Raw genomic sequence first — 21,585 nt, 5'->3', positions numbered from 1 at the left:
ATGTTTATTAATAAGTATAAGTTTCTTTGTGTTGCACCTGAACAAAATCTTAAGATAGGTTAAATAAAAGTAGAATCCCTTTATTATGTTTTCTAAATTCAAAAATGTACTATTAATTGCTGTTAATGTTTAAAAGATACTAAAAGACATTAAAATTTCTCAAAATTTCTAAAAATTGTATGTAACAGTAATAAACTAAAGAACTAATTTATTTAATAGCCTATAATATGAGACATCCCTGTTTAAAGGTAGAAGAACTCCACGGAAAGTCAAGGTTTTGTAACTAAATGCTTCCGATATTGATGAGTACCTAATCTCTAACATTTAGTGTCTTCATTTCCAAAATGATTCTTTTAGTCAGTTTTGAGGATCAAATGGAATAGAAAACAAAAATAACTTCTGAAGAGAAATAAGCATTATTCCAGTGAAAGATATGACTAATGATTGGGTAAATGAATGTAAGTAACATAACACAGAACCCTGATTTTGAGAATTATCAATATTAGTGACGGCAGTGAGAAAAAGTATACCCACTCTTCACTTACAGACATGTTTAGGTTCCAAAGACCAGGTCATTATGTGAAAATCAGCATTATGTGATCACATCAGATCACAAAATGGAGGACGACTACATCATTGCATAACTGCCAAATTACATCATTACATAACTTCTAAATTACATCATCATATTAACTGCCAAACTACTGAGAACCACGGCCCAGCCAAGCTGACACATAACCTTAACCATCACAGCCAGCGTTCACTCTCGCCTCACACCTCGGTATTTGATACTGTCAGACGTATGTCACTGCCAGGTATACATCATTAATGCACAAAACAGTCAGATAGCAGATTTTTTACTATTGCTGTAAATATGAAATGTCCAGTAACGAGACAGTAGGTGTAGTCTATTTGTCAGAAGATTTAACAAAAATCAACTGAATTTTAATTTACTTTTTTCACTTGAAAAAAAAAATAGAATTTTAAATCCGATAAAGTACAACTATACAGCAATAACAACACTAACGCTATTCAGATTTTCAAATACTTACATTACTTGCAAACTTTCTGCTGTTAAATTATTCCACATGATCTCATTTGCCTGAAGATTTTCATTTTCTTCTAGTAAGGAAGTATCAAACTCAATGTCTTGTTCTTTAGCAGCCGTTGTTCTAGTAAAGCATAATTTTGATCAGTGTGATTACACTATAATACTACAGTTTAGTGCATACCAAATCTTAGGCTTCATAGATACAGTCAGGTAACTTGAATCTTAGTTTTCCCTTTGTACAATTCAGAGATAAACCTCTTCATTCATGTCACAATTGTAATGAATATAAAATAGGATGATTCATGAATGGAAAAGTAATTGGTACACCATAAAGCTAAATATGCATATAAATAATAGTATTATTATTACATAAATGTTAAAAATAAAATAGTTTTACAGATTATAGATTTAAGCAATGATATGATAACTAAGAAAATTTAAAAGGTCATAATATAAATAGTTATCATCAATGAGAAAGGACTTTGAAAATAATTAAAGGCAGATAATCTAAAATATCCTGTCTTATCACTTAAATATTTCTTTTTTCAATTGGATTAAATATTATATGGTAAAAAATATAACACCATTAAATGCTGAAAGAGGAATAAAAATATCATACCTGTGAACATCTATGAAATTATTGTATTCTGTGCTAGGATCTATCTGTTCAACTGACACTTGAATCTCTTTATGGACATTCACTATTTCCTCTGTAACAAGACTGGTTATCTGGCTGTATTCGTCAAATATACCTTTTCTGGAAAGAAAAATTTTTACAACATTTAAAATTCTGTCAAGGGAATACAGTCCTAAAAATTAATCAGAGCAATAAATATAAGAAATAATATACAATATTTACAGATGTGATTCCATGTACCAGGATGGTAAAGTGAAGGAATTATGTAAATGTACAGATTAACACCTGACATTTGGTATAATAATTGCAAATTAGAATAAAACATTACCTTTTCCAGCATGTATGTGATATGTCTAATATGTAAGGTCATTGTTGCTCACTTTCTATTTCCAAACATTCTCATAAAAATTTTGGATTCTATAACATGGAACTCTGGGCCAACTCCCACCTCTTTAATTTTCCTTCCAGTATCCGTCATTTCCTCACACATGCTACCCTTTTGGTTCTTCTCTTGCTCCTGGGCCTTTGCTCTTTTCTATACATGCACATAAAGAGTTCATCTGGTTCTCTGTCATCAATGCCATCTAAATATCTGTTCTTGACCTCCAGTCAGTAGCAAAAAAAAAAAAGTGACAGCAAAGTTATTAGCCTAATCTAATACATGCAAAAAGGAAAAAACTGTTCTGTTGCCAAGACCAGATTCCAAACTTAAGAAAGCTATCCTATCGCTGGGCATCAGTGGATTTCACAGCAAGTGCAGACAAGCTTATACTGCGTATGCCTAAATAAATATGAGGCAAGGTTTGTTTTTCTTTTCCAAAGCCTTATAAAATCTCTCATGAAGTATTCTCTCAATTACTTTTTTTTAAATAACAAAATACTGTTTGAGTAAAAAAACACATAAACTATTTCAGGAAATGCTAGTTTAGAATGCTTACAGAAATCACCTGAAAGACACAATTCAAAGAAAAGAGGAGCCAGAAAAATTTAATGCAGATTTAATAAATATCCCTAGAGTTATAATCTTATAATTGAAACTATTAAATGTTATTACTGTAAACGACCCTTTTAAAGATAACTCTTACAAAGCAATACAATAATGGAGATCATTAATATTCACCTCTAAGACAAATGGGGAGGGGCATGGGGAAGGCAAATAAATCCCCTAATACCATCTGAATGAGTCCTTGTGTCACAGGATTCAATTTCAGTGATTTTAAAATATCAGATTTCAAACAATTTATTAAAAAGTAAAGAGAAATATGTTTTAGGAAACTATTACACATTCAAAAGAGGTTTCAGTGATGATGAAAACACTGTTATTAAAGACTGATATGAAAAGTGAAAAAAACTGATTCATGAAATGAAAGTAGGAAAGGAAATACATCTAAATCAATATATAATTTATATAATATATAATTTAAAGTAAGAATAAGTAACTGTCTTGGTTATCTAGTGTTCCTGTAACAGAAATACCATAAATGGGCATCTTTAACCAACAGAAATTTATTTTTTCCCATTTTAGGAAGCTAGAAGTTCGAATTCAGGGTGCCAGCGGCTCTAGGGGAAGGCTTTCTCTCTCTGTCAGCTCTGAGGAATGTCCTTGTCTCTCTGAGCTTCTGCTTCTTGGCGATCTTCATATGGCTTGCCATCCCTCTTCCTTCATCTCTATTTTTTGCATGCTTGTTTAATCTCTTTTATATCTCAAGAGATTGACTCAAAATATACCTTACATTAATCCTGCCTCATTAACATAACAAAGACAACCCATTCCCAAATGGGATTATAACCACAGGCATAGGAGGTTAGGATTTACAACACATGTATAGAAGAACCATGTGCAGCAATGAGAACCAATGGCTACTCGTATTATTGACCTTAGTGTTCGCCTTTTTCAATATACTGCACAGTGAAAAAGATACTGTCATTTATAAATGCAAAGGAAGTTCAATTTATTGATAACACTTCTAGTCATTCATTAATCAAGCAATTAGCTAAAGTAAAATACATGCAGGTAATTAAATGTTCATACAAATAAGCCAACATAAAACTGTCAGGTCGCAAAGTAACCCTCCCATCAATCAGGTTTCCCAGTTAAAGCATATATATGAAGAGAAACATAAAACAGCATAATTTACATAGGTTGTGTAGAAACTATCCTCAATGCCACAATAAAAAATAATCATAAATCAGAAACAAACATAAAAAAAAGAGCTCTAAAATACCTACAGTGTTAAAATAAATGCTAATAAAGGCCTATCTCCTTGGCATATCTGTACTTTATAAAAGTTGTCAGAGTTGATAACTCTAAAAATTTAAATGACTGCAAAGAAACGGCTACTGACAAGTCCGGAGTCCTCTGGCATACGTGATGGCTCTTAAAGGCACCAGGCTACGAAGGAACCACGCGAACAACCCACCCATCCCTAACACCTGTGTGTCATTCCAACACATACATAGAAATCCCTCCATGGAACATCGAGAAGGCAAACCATCTGCAGGAGAGATACAAATCTACCAAGGATGGTCTGAAAAACTCAAATCAATCTGAAGCTTTTGTTGCAGATTTAATAAATCAAGAAACATCTGAAAGGACCCTGGAAGAATGACAAAATCCGACTCAGTGAAAATGATAGAAGCAGAACGAGATTGGCTGCAGAGGGGTATTTACCTGTGTAGTTCAATATATGCTATTCCTTAAAATGAACTTTACAACTGAATCCTAAAAGTTGTCAAACTAAGAGAATTTATGTTACTATTTATCTGCCATACAATCCTAAATAAAACATCTATAAAGTAATATTTTGGCCTCACCATTAATATTCAAAATATCCCAAAATTGGTAACTATTAAAAATTCAAGAGGTTTTTTTTTTAATAAAAGAAAGGAGTCAAAAAAGGGTGTCTATTTTGAAAGCCTATATTAAACTATTATCCAAATAATTTATATTACTTACTGAACTTGCCTAATATGTCACTACTCTAAATTGAGATCTGTTGTAACTGCAAAATATACACCAGATTTCAAAGACCTACCCCTCAAAAAAATCCCATTATTAATTTTAATATTGATTACATGTCTATATGACAACTTTTGGATATACTGGATTAAATAAAATATATTATTAAAATTAATTTTACCTGTTTTTTATTTTTTCAATGCAACTATTAAAAAACAACCCATTGCCATCCAGTCGATTTCAATTCATGGAGACTGTATAGGATACAGCAGAACTTCCCCATAGGGTTTCCAGGGCTTTAACCTTTATGGAAGCAGACTGCCAAATCTTCTCCCAAAGAGAAGCTGGTGGGTTCGAGCCACCAATCTCTCAATTAGCAGCCAAGCACTCAACCACTACACCACCAAGGCTACTTACACAACTATTAAAAATTTTTAATCATGTATGTCTGAAATGTTATGTTCATATTACTTTTTTTAATCATATTTTAAGAAGTAAAAGTAATGTCACAAATCATAAAGATCATAACATTTCTAATGGTTACAAACAAAAATAAATTTTCAGACAGATTAGAGAATGGTCTATTATTACACAGAGTCTTAGTTATCTGGTGCTGCTTATAACAGAAATACCACATAAAAATGGCTTTAACAAAGAGAAATTTATTCTCTCACAGTTTATGAGGCTAGAAGTCTGAATTCAGGCACCAGCTCCAGAGGAAAACTTTGTCCATTCTAGTGGAAGATCCTTGTCATCAATCTTTTCCTGGTCTAGCAGCTTCTCAGTGCAGGGACCCCAGGTCCAAGTGATGCCCTCCCTTCCTGGTTCTTCATTCTTGGTGGCGTGATGTCCCCATCCTCTCTGCTCGATTCTCTCTTTTATATTTCAAAAAAGGTTGGCTCAAGAAACAACCTAATCCTGTAGAATGAGTCCTGCCTCATTAACATAACTGCCTCTAAGCCTGCCTCCTTAACATCACAGAGATTAGGATTCACAACACATAGGATAATCACATTAGATCACAAAATGGTGGCCAGTCACACAATACTGGGAATCATGGTCTAGACAAGTTGACACATTTTGGGGGGACACAATTCAATCTACAAGTTCCACCCTTTGTGCTCCCAAAATTTATATCCTTACCACATGTAAAACACTTCCATCCCATCATATCATCCCAAAAGTATTAAATCAACTTCAAGTCCAAATGTCATCCTGGAGCAAAATTCCTCTTCCTCTGTGAAATCTAGACTACAAGTCATCTGCTTCCAAAGTATAATGGTGGAGCAGGCACAAGGTAGGCATTTTCATTACAAATGGGAGAAAATGGAGGGAGAGAAGGGATAACAGGCATGAAGCAGGTCAGCAGAACACACTACATTAGCTCTCAAGGCTTTCAAATAATCCTCTGTTCTCTGAGACCATTTAGGCAATGGCCCTGCCCTTCACACTCTGGATGTTGGCCACACCCTCCAGATTCTGGGTGGAGGGTGGTGCTGGGCTTCAGCTGGGCCTTCCAGGCCCACTGGAATGGCAACTCTGCTCCCTCGCCTTTGAGCGGCCCTATTCTCCTAGTCCATCTGAGTGGTGACCCTACTCCCTCAGCCTGGGTAGTCCTGGTTCTTCTGCCCTTTGAGCATGGCAGCCTTGCTCCCTCAGCTTTGGGCAGTACAGTCAACCTCATCCCGTTGGCACTCGTGAACTGCAGCCCTACACTCCAGAACCAAGTTGGAAGGTCTGACTCTTGGAAACCTAGGAAGTTGTGGCCCCAGCCTTTGAAGCCCCAGAGACAATGGCTTCACCCTTTAAGACCCCAGAGGTCTTGGCCCTACCATTTGAGACTGAGGCAGCTATGCTTCCAGTGTTTCTTGTCTCTTCAGCTTCTGCTTCCTGGTTCCTTGGCCTCTACACCTGCATCCGCCCTGCTGGGGCAAGTGTTCCAAAGCTCTATAGCTCCACTGATAAGTGTCTGGAGGCACTCCACTCCACTAGTAAACTTCGTCTGGAAGGCACTCAGCTCTCTTGCTACCTAGGTTGGCAAGCCTAACTCCACTGGTAAGTATACAGAGGCACTCCGCTCTGCCAGGAAGCCTCCTGTGCAAAGGCACTCAGCTCTCTCTCTCCATGGGTCAGCTCCAGCACTGTCTCACATCAGTCTCCTAGTTCTACTGCTGCCGTTTCTCTGCTGCTGCTTCTTGCTGCATACACCTTCTTCAGTGTTACAGCTTTCCTCACTTCCTTCTGAGTCCTCTCTGGAGTTCTTTTATATCCACAATTCTACCAACGGCCTCTTCAAGGCAATCTAGGCTTTTACTTTAAAACTCTTCTAGCCTCTACCTATTCACAGTTTCAAAACCACTTCCACATTCTAGGTATCTGTTAGAGTAGTACCCCACTCCCAGTAACAAATTCTGTCTTAGTTGTCTAGTGCTGCTATAACAGAAATACTACAAGTGGATGGTTTTAACAAAGAAAAATTCATTCTCTCACAGTTTAGGAGGCTAGAAGTCTGAATTCAGGCTATCAGCTCCAGGGGAAGGCTTTCTCTCTCTGTCAGTTCTGGTGGAAGGCCCTTGTCATCAGCTTTCCACTAGTCTAGGAGCTTCTCAGTGCAGGAACCCCAGGTCCAAAGGATGCGCTCCCTATCCAGTTCTTCATTCTTGGTGGCATGAGGTTCCCATTCTCTCTGCTGATTTCTCTTTTATATCTCAAAAGAAACTGACTCAAGATACAACCTAATCCTATAGATTCAGTCCTGTCTCATTAACATAACTGCCTCTAATCCTGTCTACAATATCATAGAGATTAGGATTTACAACACATAGGGTAATCCATCGGATCACAAAATGGTGGACAACCACACAATACTGGGAATCACGGCTTAGCCTACTTGACACACATTTCTGGGGAACACAATTCAATCCATAACACATGGTTTTTTCTTCATATTTGAAGATGTTTCTATAACAGAGATAATTACATGAATATCAGGGTATTTAAAAAAAAATAGATAAAACTGAAAAAATCTTAAGAGTAAGTTAAGAGCTCCAATTATGGTGAGTGTTTAAAGAAAAATTCCAAATAAAATCAAAACATTAATAGAAATCATCGTATTAAATAACTCCTTCTCATGGAAAACTGGCTGGGTTGCTCAGAGCACCTCACTTCAAGTCCCAGATCTGCCATGTCTTAACTTTGTGATCTTGGGCCAGTCCTTACTTGTCTGTGACAGATATAACCTGGACAGTAATAACCTCCTCTTCCTAACTCCCCAGGATACTGTAAGGAAGAAGTGAGCAAATGCAGACGAAAGTGGTTCATAAAATACAAAGTGCTATTTTTTATGTAAGTTAAAGATTTTGTTTGTTTTGCTTGTTTGTTTCAGAAATTGTCATTTTATTTTTAATAGTTACTTTGGCACCTATTAGTCGATATTCAGGCTTCCTCTTATATCATAACCTGAAAAATACTCATAATCATCTTTCATATTAATTTACTGCTACATTTCAGAATACACTAAACCTAGGGGCTCATTTGATAATTTATGTAACTACGGATAAATTAACTAGATTATAAGAACCTGCACTTGACTTGCCCAAGTTCCTTCTCTCATAATTCACTACTTATTTGTGAACTTGATCACCAACTCAGAGATAATCCATCACACATCTTTCTTCTTCTCTAACTCTCCTTCACTCCTACCCCATTTGTTTTCCCTCTTCCCTATTCCTGCTCTTTGTCTGCAGCTATTCTAACACTGAAGAATCACTCAAAATTCATTTTCAGTGAAAGAAATGGAGTCTATTCCATTGGAAAGCTCTAATCAATAAAGAAGTTAAGTCCACCATATGATGGCTTATTTTTTTTGTTGTTGTCTTACACAGATGTGTATGGTAAACACGTTTGTGTTGACTTGGTGATCAAAGAAGTCTGTTGGCTCCTTGGAGGCAAAAATTGTGTTCTATCATCTCTATATCCCAAAGCACCATGCAGTGTGTTTTGCATATAGTAGAACTTCAATAATTATTTGTTGCTTTTAATCTCATACAGAAAATGAGAACAAGAGACTCGTAAAAAACACTTTCAAAAAAGTATTTCCTTGGCACTTCTCAAGTGTTTAAGATTTAGACATCCAACCCTTTGGAAGCAGATCATTAATTCTTAACATTTGTCAACTAGTGAATTTTTTTTCCTTTAAATTTCCAACTTACTGGAACAAAACAAAAACATGCAAAAATATGTGCCTTGGCTGGGATTAGCTAGGGGGTTTAGAAAATGAGAACAAACTGAAGGGACACCATAAATGAAAATCAAGAAGAACCAAGGTAGAACAGGTCTGGACTGCCTTTTGGATTGGGTCAATAACAAAGCTTATGAAATACAGACAACTTTACACAAAAGCTTAACTAGGACAGAAAATAATGGTGAAATTACTTCATGAAAAATAGAAAATTTATCTTACAGTGCTTTTATCATTTCTTCTTGCATCTTTTGTAAGGAGTCCAGGAGCAGAGGAAGTGTGGTGTCATAATACTGATTCTGATGAAGCTGTGCCCCTTTCAATGCCAGTACATACTGATTATGCAGAATATGAAGCTTCATTGTGGCTTTGTCATAACGTTCCTTGGCCTTTTCAATTTCTTTCCCTGAAGAAAACATTGAAGAAAGCAAAGAGATAAGAAAAGTTTATCTCTACTATGTGCAAAATCAGTTACCATTATTTTATATTATTTCATACATTTTATGAATAATCACGAAAACTTCATTGAACATATACTATGTGATCAGCTCTATGCAAAAAAACTGGTTATTTGCCAATAGCTAGCACAGTGGCACAGTGGCTACTAAGAAGGATGCATGCAGTTCAGTAAATGGTAAAGAGAGGTTAATGTACAGTAAAAAAAAAATTCATATACACGATCTTTCTCATCTTCAAAGAGCTTATATCAGGTTAGAATACCAGTGAACATAAAACTGTAAAACCAAGAAAACAAGAAAGTTTATAATAATGTTAAATTTTGAGGTTTATCTTTGAGATATCAATGATGGCAAGTCAGAGTAACCAGAGGTGGTGTCATGAAGAAAACAGACCTTAAAAGATGGGGCATGTCTAGACAGGAGTAAGAAAGAATAATAGACAATAGTTCCACAGCAGTCCCTCTTTTCCTCCTTCCTTCCCCATTTTCCTTCCTTTCATTCAACAAATATTAATTGGACACCTGACAGGCAACCCACGCTAAACACAGGGAATTCAGTATTTCGCAAAACAGAGTCCCTGACGTAGAGTCCATATTCTGTTCTGGTGAATAGTAATATTCAGTGAAAAGATAAAAAAAAAAAATAAGCAATGTTACGTAGACAAGCAAAGAGATAACCCTGCCTAAAGAAAAGAGCATGTTTTGAGGAAGCTGGAAAGATACTTCTGTGTAGGTAGGGTAATTCTAGGCTGTGAATGCCTTGAAAATCAAGCAGGGAAATTTAGACTTGATGTGGGAAAAGTCTGAGAGATATTGATAAAGTTTGTGCAGAAGGCTGTAACAAAAAACTAAATGTTTTATGAATGAAAGCTTTTTGTGGTTCCAAAAAAAAAAAAAATTTTTTTTTTTTTTTTTTATAAGAGTCGGAAACCCTGGTGGTGTAGTGATTAAGAGCTACGGTTCCTAACCAAAAGGTCAGCAGTTCAAATCCACCAGGCGCTCCTTGGAAACCCTATGGGGTATTTCTACTCTGTCCTATAGGGTTTTTCCTATAGGGTTGCTATTAGTCAGAATCGACTCAATGGCAATGGGTTTGGTTTTTTGGTTTTTTATGAGAGTCATTCAGAAAATATTTAAAGATTGCCAACACAAGTGAATGAATGCATGGATGGATGATTTTTTTTAAAGCAAATCTTAAACTTTAGATGTAAATTAAACAAATATTTTTTCAATAATTTAGGTCTAGAAAATAAATTCCTGGAAAAAAAAATTACTTTTTTCCTTGCTTCCAAAAAGATTCTTCCAAAAAAACTCTCTGCCCAGAAACAAATTTCATATTCAGAATTTTTTTACACCAGAGGCCCTTGCTCCTACTCCACTTAGGCTCAGCACCCATCTGAATATTCACTCAGATAAGTGAGAAACATATTCTACATTTGAGAATCTCTCTAGCCCAGGGACAAAGACATAGAAGAAGTGAAGGTTTTTACAGACAGAGGAGACTGCAGGCCCCTAGACCACGCCTAGACACAGCAACCAAGTATAAGTGGAAGGGAACTCTTCACCTTTCTAATCATGCATCTTATTCTGAGGCACATGGACTACACCCAGGATGGAAAATGAAACAGACCTTTCCAGCAGACTGCTATGTCTCTACTACCAATAAATTCTACTCTTTCCAAACACTAGAACTACCATTGGCTGCTCCTAGGACAGCTGTACATAATTATTTTATAGAATATAATTTTTTAGCCACAGTCCATTAGCTAGTTCCTACACTATAAAAAAAAAAAAAACTATAGGTATTAGTAATTGTTCAAGTTATTCCAAAAATGTTTCCTTAAGTGATTTACTTTATGACATAACGCAAAGAACTTCTCAGTGAGAAAATAATTTAATCACCAGATTTTATAATTTAATCTTCCTTAATTCCTCTCTGTGTCGAGGTTATAACCCTAGACTGGGAGGAGGTGAGTAAATGCATTCAGTTCTGAAGAAGGGGTCAGAAAAAAAATAACATTATCCACTAAAGACATGGTTTTGACTACAACCTACAGGGTAATAAATTTTATGTCATAAACCAGTAAATAATCATGCAAATTTTTAAATATGTAACGGAAATAGGAAATTCATGAAACACTTCATCTCTTTACTATAAGGGATAAGTTGTGATTTTTTAAAAAATTCTATTCAATTTAATTTTTTTAAATGTTAGTGAGACCCCAATAAACATTTTGCCTCCATTAATATAAATCCCTCCCCACATGTCTCTCAGTTTGTCGAAGTGTGGGGTCTTGTGTACAGCTGTGATGATGGAAGCTATGCCACCAGTATTCAAATGCCAGTAGGGTCACCCATGGCAAACAGGTTTCAACTGAGCTTCCAGACTAAGACAGACTAGGAAGAAGGACTTAGTGGTCTACTTCTGAAAAGATTTAGCCAGTAAAAACCTTATGAATAGCAGCAGCACATTGTTTGATAAAGTGCCAGAAGACGAGCCCCTCAGGTTGGAAGGCACTGGCAAAGAGCTGCCTCCTCAAAGTAGAGTCCACCTTAATGATATGGACTAAGTCAAGCTTTCAGGCCTCCATTTGCTAATGCGGCACGACTCAAAATGAGAAGAAACAGCTGCAAACAAACATTAATAATCAGAACATGGAATGTACGAAGTATGAATCTAGGAAAACTGGAAGTCATCAAAAATGAAATGGAACGTATAAACATTGATAACCTAGGCATTAGTGAGCTGAAATGGACCAGTATTGGCCACTCTGAATCAGACAATCATATGGTCTGCTACGCTGGGAACGACAATTTGAAGAGAAATGGCATTGCATTCATTGTCAAAAGGAACATTTCAAAATCTATCCTGAAGCACAATGCTGTCAGTGATAGGACAATATCCACATGCCTACAAGTAAGACCAGTTAATACAACTATTATTCAAATACATGTACCAATCACTAAGGCCAAAGATGAAGAAATTGATGATTTTTAACAACTTCTTCAGTCTCAAATTGACCAAACGTGCAATCAGGATGCATTGATAATTACTGGCGATTGGAATGCAAAAGTTGGAAACAAAGACGAAGGATCAGTAGTTGGAAAATATGGCCTTGGTGACAGGAACGATGCCGGAGATCACATGACAGAATTTTGCAAGACCAACAACTTCAACCAAATATCTTTTCTCACCAACAAAAATGGCAACTATACACACGGACCTTGACAGATTGAATACACAGGAATCAAACTGACTACACCTGTGGGAAGAAATGATGGAAAAGCCAAAGTATGACCTTGAGTATATCCCACCTGAATTTTGAGACCATCTCAAGAATAGAATTGACATGTTGAACACCAAAGGCTGACTACCAGATGAGTTGTAGAATGACATTAAGAACATCATATATGAAGAAAGCAAGAGGTCACTAAAAAGATGAGAAATAAAGAAAAGACCAAAATGGATGTCAGAAGACTCTGCAACTTGCTCTTGAACGTCAAGTGGCTAAAACAAATGGAAGAAATGATGAGGTAAAAGAGTTGAAGAGAATATTTAAAAGTGCAGCTAAAGAAAACAAAGTACTAAAATGACATGTGCAAAGACTTGGAGATGGAAAACCAAAAGGAAAGAACACACTCAACATTTCTCAAGCTAAAAGAACTGAAGAAAAAATTCAAGCCTCGAGTTGCAATATTGAAGGATTCTACAAGGAAAACACTAGACAACTCAGGAAACATCAAAAGAAGATGGAAGGAATACACAGAGTCACTATGCCAAAAAGAACCGGTCAACGTTCAACCATTTCAGGAGGTACCATATAAACAAGAGCCAACAGTACTGAAGGAAGAAGTCCAAGCTGCACTGAAGGCACTGGTGAGAAACAAGGCACCAGGAATTGACGAAATACCAATAGAGATATTTCAACAAACGGATACAGTACTGAAAATACTCACTCATTTATGCCAAGAAATTTGGAAGACAGATACCTGGCCAACAAACTGAATGAGATTTATATTTATGCCTATTCCCAAGAAAGGGGATCCCATCGAATGTGGAAATTATTGAACAATATATATATTTTTTATCATTAATATCACACACAAGTAAAATTTTGCTGAAGATCATTCAAAAACAGCTGCAGCAATCTATTGACAGGAAACTGCCAGAAATTCAAGCCGGATTCAGAAGAGGACACAGAACCAGGGATATTATTGCTAATGTCAGATGGATATTGGCTAAAAGCACAGAATGCCAGAAGAATGTCTACCTGTGTTTTATTGACTATGCAAAGGCATTCGACTGTGTGGATCATAACAAAGTATGGCTAACATAGCAAAGAAGTTGCAGAACACTTAATTGTGCTCATGAGGAACCTGTACGTAGATCAAGAGGACAAAACAAGGGGATACCGAGTGGTTTAAAGTCAGGAAAGGTGTGCATCAGGGTTGTATCCTTTCACCATACCTATTCAATCTGTATGCTGAGAAAATAATCCAAGTATCTGGACTATATGAAGAAGAACGGGGCACAAGCGTTGGAGGAAGACTGATTAACAACCTGCGTTACGCAGACGACACAACCTTGCTTGCTGAAAGTGAAGAGGACTTGAAGCACTTACTGATGAAGATCAAAGAACACAGCCTTTAGTATGGATTACACCTCAACATAAAGAAAACAAAAACCCTCACAACTGGACCCATAAGCAACATCATGACAAACGGAGAAAAGATTGAAGTTGTCTAAGATTTCATTTTACTTGGATCCACAATCAACACCCATGGAAGCAGCAGTCAAGAAATCAAAAGACGCATTGCATTGGGCAAATCTGCAACAAAAGACCTCTTTAAGGTGTTGAAAGGTAAAGATGTCAACTTGAAGACTAAGGTGCGCCTAACCCAAGCCAAGGTGTTTTCATTATCTTCCTATGCATATGAAAGCTGGATGACAAATGACGAAGATCGAAGAAGAACTGACGCCCTTGAATTGTGCTGTTAGTGAAGAATATTGAATATACCATAAACTGCCAAAAGAAGGAAAAAATCTGTCTTGGAAGAGGTAAAACCAGAATGCTCCTTGAAAGCAAGGATGGTGAGACTATGTCTCACGTACTTCGGACATGTTGTCAGGAGGGATCAGTCCCTGCAGAAGAGCATCATGCTTGGTAAGGTAGAAGGTCAGAGAAAAAGAGGAAGACCCTTAATGAGATGGATTACACAGTGGCTGCAACAATGGGCTTAAGCGTATCAAAGACTGTGAGGTTGGCACAGGACCGGCAGCGTTTCATTGTGTTGTACAAAGGGTCGCTATAAGTCAGAATCAACTCAATGGCTCCTAACAACAATATAAATCCCTAGAGAACAAGAAATATCCTTTCATACTCACTCTATATAACACTTGGGATGATTTCATTAACTTGTTGTTGTGTGCTAGCAAGTCAATTCTGACTCACAGAGACCCCATATGAAAAAGTAGAACTGCTCCATAGGGCTTCCTAGGATGCAATCTTTATGGGCGCATATTGCCAGGTATTTTCTCCCTGCTTTATTAATTTAGCAACTAATAAATCACTTCAAAAACACTAGCCATGAATGAGTTTTAACTTTCTCAGGAACATATCATCCCACATGGTCCATTACTATAATGGTTCTTTCATAGAATGTTATATATAGCATTTTAATCCATGAATATTAGTACTTAGCATCCTTCTTACAGAAGTGCATTTCATAAAATGTCCCCCAGAGTCAAGGCAACTGACACACCTATGGCCAGCCTACCTTTCTCCTGACCCACACCTCTCAAAAGTTGACTTTTTTTTTTTTTATTTATTGTCCTTTCCGTTAGAGTTTGCAAACCAAGTCAGTCTCTCATACAAAAGCCATACACACCCTGCTGTATACTCCCAGCTGCTCCCCCCTTATTGAGATAGCACTTTCCTCCTCTCCACCCTGTATTCCCCGTGTACATTCAACCAGCTCCTGTCCTCTTTCTTCTCATCTCGCCATCAGACAGGAGTCGCCTGCATAGTTTCATCTGTGTACTTGAGCCACAAAGTTCATTCCTCACCAGCATCACTGTCTATCTTATAGTCCAGGCCAATCCCTGTCTGAAGAGTTGGTTTGGGGAATGGTTTCAACCTTCAGCTATCAAGGGGCCTAGGGACCATGACCATCAGGGTCCCTCTGGTCTCGGTTGGACCATTCAGTCTGGTCTTTTTACAAAAATTTAAGATCTGCATCCCACTGTTCTGCTCCATCAGGGATTCTCTGTTGTGTTCCCTGCCAGGGCAGTGATCTCTGGTAGCCGTGCACCATCGAATTCTTCCGGGCACCATCTAGTTCTTCTGGTCTCAGGCTGATGGAGTTTCTGGTTTATGTGGCCCTTTCTGTCACTTGGGCTCATATTCATCTTGTGTCTTTGGTGTTATTCATTCTCCTTTGCTCCAGGTAGGTTGAGATCAATTCATGCACCTTAGATGGTTGTTTGCTAGCATTTAAGACCCCAGACGCCTCTCGCCAAAGTGGAATGCAGAACGTTTTCTTAATACATTTTTTTATGCCAATTGACCTAGATGTCTCCTGAAACCATGGTCCCCAGACCCCCATCCCTGCTACTCTGGCCTTCGAACCTTTTGGTTGTATTCAGGAAACCTTTGCTTTTGGTTTAGTCCACTTGTATTGACTATCCCTGTGTTATGTGTTTCCTTCCCTTCATCTAAAAAAATTTTTGTCTACTGTCTAGTTAGTGAATATCCCTCTCCCTCCCTCCCCACACTTGTAAAAAACCCTTGTAACCATCAAAAAATATTTTCTTCTCTGTTTAAATTTTATCTAGAATTGCATTGGGTTTTAGAGTTCTTATAATAGTTGTCTCATACAATATTTGTCCTTTTGCAACTGACTAATTTCACTCAGCATAATGCCTTCCAGATTCTGCCATGTTATTAAATGTTTCACATAGTCATCTTTGTTCTTAATTGTTGTGTAGTATTCCACTGTATGAATACACCATAATTTATTATCCATTCATTCGTTGATGGGCACCCTGGTTGCTTCCATCTTTTTGCTCTTGTAAACAGTAGTGCAATGAACATTGGTGTACATATGTTTCTGTGAAGGCTCTTATTTCTTTAAGGTATATTCCAAGGAGTGGAGTATGATAGTTCTATTTCTAGCTTTTTAAGGAAGCACCAAATTGATTTCCAAAGTGGAAAAGTTGACTTCTATGTGAAGGTAACATGTAAGATCCAAGTTGCATACCTGACCAAATAGGAACCAATCTTTTGGAAGCAAGCTAAGTCACAATAATGGCAGAAGAGAGTGAAAGTCCAAAATCTTCTGCTGCAGAAGCTACCAGACTAGCCCTAGTTCCTGCCCCTTTCTGAGGCCTGTTTCTTTGGTTCTTTCTCTTTTAATTCACCATTCTTTTAAACTACTCTGAGGTCTGTTACTTGAAATCAAATTCTGACTACAAAAGATGGTGCAGAAGGTCATCTATAATTACCCAGATAAATTGATTCTAAGTGATAAAGAATCTTTCTAGCTTACATGTTCATAATAAGAAAATAAGACATACAGTTAACCAGGTAAGAGTATTTACTAATTATTACATTCTGAGGCTTGTTAATTTTTATTGTCAGTTCGAAAGGTATAACCAGTAAATTCAGTGAATTCCGTATTTTACGTCACTTTGAACAATATTATTTTTATATTTATTACTCCTAATTAATTCCTTAAATTTTTTTTAGTATAACTTCAGGAGTCAAGCTCTCCACACAAACATTTTCATGGAGATATTTAAACCACCATCTGTCCCCCTATTTATACTGATTTTTAAACTGCATACTACCCATCTGTCTTTCTAGCTGGTCCGGAATGATTCATTAAATACACAGGCTCAGCTTCCTATATTTTATAATCCAAAATAAGATCAGAAAATTATGAATTCCCAGATATATATATATTTTTTCTTTACCAGACACAGTGGATGGCAAAGAACTTGAAGAAGACTATTGTCTTAAGTTATCTAATGCTGCTATAACAGAGGAAATCCTGGTGGCGTGGTGGTTAAGAGCTCTGACTGCTAACCAAAAAGCTGGCAGTTTGAATCCACCAGGCGCTTCTTGGAAACTCTGTGGGGCAGTTCTACTCTGTCCTATAGGGTCACTATGAGTTGGAATCTACTCAACGGCAACAGGCTTGGTTTGGTTTTTTTGCTAAAACAGAAATACCACAAGTGGATGGCTTTAACAAAGAGAAATTTATTCTCTCACAGTTTAGAAGGCTAGAAGTTTGAATTCAGGGTGCTAGCTCCAGCAAAATGTTCTTTCTCTCTGTTAGCTCTGGGGGGAAGGAGCTTGTCATCAATCTCCCCCTGGTCTAGGAGCTTCTCAGCACAAGGACCCCAGGTCCAAAGAATGCACTCTACTCCCAGCTCTGCTTTCTTGGTGGTAGGAGGTCCCCCTGTCTCTCTGCTTTGTCCTCTTTTTTATATCTCAAAAAAGGTTGACTCAAGATACAACCTAATCTTGTAGATTGAGTTCTGCCTCATTAATACAACTGCCTCTAATTCTGCCTCATTAACATCATAGAAGTAGAATTTACAATAGGAAAATCACATCAGGTGACAAAATAGTGGACAATCATGCTATACTGGGAATCATGGCCTAGCCAAGCTGACACACATTTTGGGGGGACACAATTCAATCCATAACTATTATAGCCAAACTCTAATTATCAATAAAAAAAATTTTTTTTTATCAGTGATCATCAACATTTCAGAAAAATGTTAAATTCCTTTGAAAATATCCAAGGCAGAATCTATTACTTTAAAATAAAAATAATAATGATAATTTTTATGCTAGCAAGCAGCCATCTAAGATGCATCAATTGGTCTGAACCCACCTGGATCAAAGGAGAATGAAGAACACCAAGGACACAAGGTAATTATGAGCCCAACAGACAGAAAGGGCCACATGAACCACAGACTACATCATCCTGAGACCAGAAGAACTAAGATGGTGCCCGTCTATAACCGATGACTGCCCTGACAAGGAACACAACAGAGAACCCCTGCGGGAGCAGGAGAGCAGTGGGATGCAGACCCCAAATTCTCATAAAAAGACCAGACTTAATGGTCTGACTGAGACTGGAAGGACCCTGGTGGTCATGGTCCCCAGACTTTCTGTTGCCCCAGGACAGGAACCATTCCCGAAGCCAACTCTTCAGACATGGATTGGACTGGACAATGGGTTGGAGAGGGATACGGGTAAGGAGTGAGTTTCTTGGATCAGGTGGACACTTGAGACTATGTTGGCATCTCCTGGCTGGAGGGGAGATGAGAGGGTAGAAGGGGTTAGAAGCTGGTGAAATGGACATGAAAAGAGAGAGTGGAGGGAGAGAGTGGGCTGTCTCATTAGGGAGAGACTAATTGGGAGCATGTAGCAAGGTGTACATAAGTTTTTATGTGAGAGACTGACTTGATTTGTAAACTTTCACTTAAAGCACAATAAAAATTATTTAAAAAATAATAATGATAATTTTTTAAAAAGAAAAATAGCTTCAGGATTAAACTGAATTTGAGGGTATGTTTTCATTTTCGGAGGTGGTTTTTTTTTTTGGACTACAGTTCACCTGCACTTGTGCATTTGGCTATAGGGTATGCTTGTATGCATCTATCTATCTACCTACCTACCTACCTTAATCGCCCTCCTTTGTTTCCTTCCTTCTAGTTATGAACAAGGAGCACTGGTGGTACAGTGGTTAGGAGCTATGGCTGCTAACAAAAAGGTTGGCAGTTCGAATCCACCAGCCGCTCCTTGGAAACCCTATGGGGCATATTTTCCCTGTCCTATAGAGTCACTATGAGTCAGAATTGACTTGATGGCAATGGGTTAGATATGAACAGAGAATTTCAAAAACATCCTCAGTTATCACAGTTTGGGAAAAGATTCTATTATATGTCTTCCTGTTTTGCTGAATAAATATTTAGGGTCCCACAGAGATTATATAAGTAAATCCCAAAAATGGTAACACTATGTGAAAACCAAAATTGCAAATATAATTTTAAAAATTCCTTTTACTTAAAAAATATACTGTGAAAAACAAGTAATATGATTCTTGTCACATAGCCATTTGGTTCAGTATATCTCAAACCACTATTATTTTTTCTTGGCCTTTAAATAACTACATTTGAGCTTAAAATTAATGTGAAGCGCACAAAGTGAATAAATTTTTATTGACAGACACAGAATTATAATAAATCTCTTTCAGTATGCTTCTTTTAATGATGTGAGGCACTGAAGCAGGGCATGGAACTGTTCTACATGTCAATTAACAAGGAGGAAAACATCCAATTTTTCCTCCTCCATATAATGAAATTCACAAAGAGATTGAATTATAGTTCTTTTGCCACCACTTGTTGACAAATCTCTTTAATGTTTGTAATAACGGAGTGTGCATATAACATGTCATGCCATAAACAATATTATGAAGCTAGCAAAACTCAATTATGTAAGTTTGACATTTACAAGAGACAGGCTAGATTACTCATTAAGCTAGCTTAGAAAGTCAAGTATTTTTACTGTAAACTTCTCAAGTATTTACCAATTGTTAGATATTATGGTGGAAAGTCTCCTGATAATAAATAAGAAGTGGTTATTTTCAAATAAAAAGCCCCAGCAAGAGGACAATGCTTTCATTTGTTTAACTAAATATTCTACTTTCTCATATTTTTCCTTTCCTCCAAACATTCCTCCTCAACTTCATAATTTTTACTTATTACTACACTATTTCAATTCTAGGCACACTGTATAAGAAGAAAATGAGCATATGTACAAATACACTTTTTTCCCCATGGAACTTAAAATTCAAGTATGATATGCAGGAACAATGAACAAGCTACCGTTTTTACTCAGTTTTGCTCTAAAGGAAACACTGTTAAATCAGTTTTATTCTCAGCTTTTCCTTCGATTAGGTGTGCAACCCCAAGCAAGTGATTTAATCTAAATTTCAGCCTCTAATGCTTAGTCCTGGGACTTAAATTATTTACTCTTTCTAATTAATGGGGTTGTGATAAAGATCAAATGGCAGAAAATTATCAACATTCAGAGTTAATGGCAAAGGCTAAATAAAGTATAGAATTAGGAGAACTGAAAAAAACCTGTGTGATCACATGTTCCTATAATGTATTAAAAAAAAATACAAGTGTATCCATACTTTACCACTTTTAATAAATTCTCTGACATAAGAACATTTAATGTATCAATCAAGAAATATTTCTCAAGCATTATTAAGGGTATTATACTGTTGAATGAACTGAAATAAGTGGGAAGGAATCATGGGATTCTGATATCTCCTAGCAGAGTTTAAGAAGTTTTTGTTTGTTCGTTTGTTTGTTTGTTTAATTCAATATAAATACAGTAAAACCTACAAAAGCCAGAACCTATGTAAGGCAGGGAGCCCTGGTGGCGCAGTGGTTAAGAACTCAGCTGCACCAAAAGGTTGGCAGTTGAAATCCAGCAGCCACTCCTTGGAAACCTTATGGGGCAGTTCTACTGTCTTAGAGGGTTGCTACAAGTTGCAATCAACTCAAAGGCGATAGCTTTGGTTTTAATTTTTTTTATGTAAAGCTAAAACCTGTCAGTGAGGGAAAACTCAAATATTTTCCACTAAAACAAGTGGTAGAAAAGTTGTAAGACTGCCTTCTGTCAAAGGAGGAAAACTTGCAAGTTCCAGAAAAACAAGGCAGTCCATCGAATTTCAGCACTCACAGGTTTCACTGTACCTTGAAACACCAAGCTCTTCAAATCTATGTAGTGTCATTTCCTTGCATGCAATAATAAATTCAATTGACCCACAGTCTTTTAAAAATTGTAAACTGAATAATATATCGTGTCCAAATATATAGTGTAAGAAAGCTGTGAACAGAGGAATTCTGGGCAGCTGGGATAATGGTAAGAAACCCTGGTGGCATAGTGGTTAAGTGCTACAGCCGCTAACCAAAAGGTTAGCAGTTCGAATCTAACAGGCGCTCCTTCGAAACTCTATGGGGCAATTCTACTCTGTCCTATAGGGTCGCTATGAGTTGGAATCAACTCGACGGCAACGGGGGTACGGAGGGGATAATGGTAGCAGCATAATTCTGAATTTCCCACAAATTATCTAAAAGTACAGTAAAGGACAAAAAGAAAAACATATACAATCCACACCCTCAATGTAACTAATAGGCAGAAGCACCTCA

General features: G+C 37.0%; 1 protein-coding gene across 10 annotated transcripts in view; it reads right to left on the bottom strand.

Moving 5' to 3' along the window:
* FER (FER tyrosine kinase) overlaps positions 1-21,585 on the bottom strand; it is a 477,482-nt gene that overhangs the window by 353,240 nt on the left and 102,657 nt on the right. For all 10 annotated transcript variants that reach the window (XM_049857769.1, XM_049857753.1, XM_049857743.1 and 7 more), the window contains 3 exons: positions 9,110-9,293; positions 1,671-1,808; positions 1,053-1,172 (listed from right to left, as the gene is read on the bottom strand). In XM_049857769.1, coding sequence (XP_049713726.1) covers positions 1,053-1,172; positions 1,671-1,808; positions 9,110-9,293 — 442 coding nt within the window. The remainder of the gene's footprint in view (positions 1-1,052; positions 1,173-1,670; positions 1,809-9,109; positions 9,294-21,585) is intronic.

This window comes from Elephas maximus, chromosome 2, assembly GCF_024166365.1.
Source record: "Elephas maximus indicus isolate mEleMax1 chromosome 2, mEleMax1 primary haplotype, whole genome shotgun sequence".
Taxonomy (NCBI): domain Eukaryota; kingdom Metazoa; phylum Chordata; class Mammalia; order Proboscidea; family Elephantidae; genus Elephas; species Elephas maximus.
This window is presented reverse-complemented; position numbering and strand designations above follow the sequence as displayed.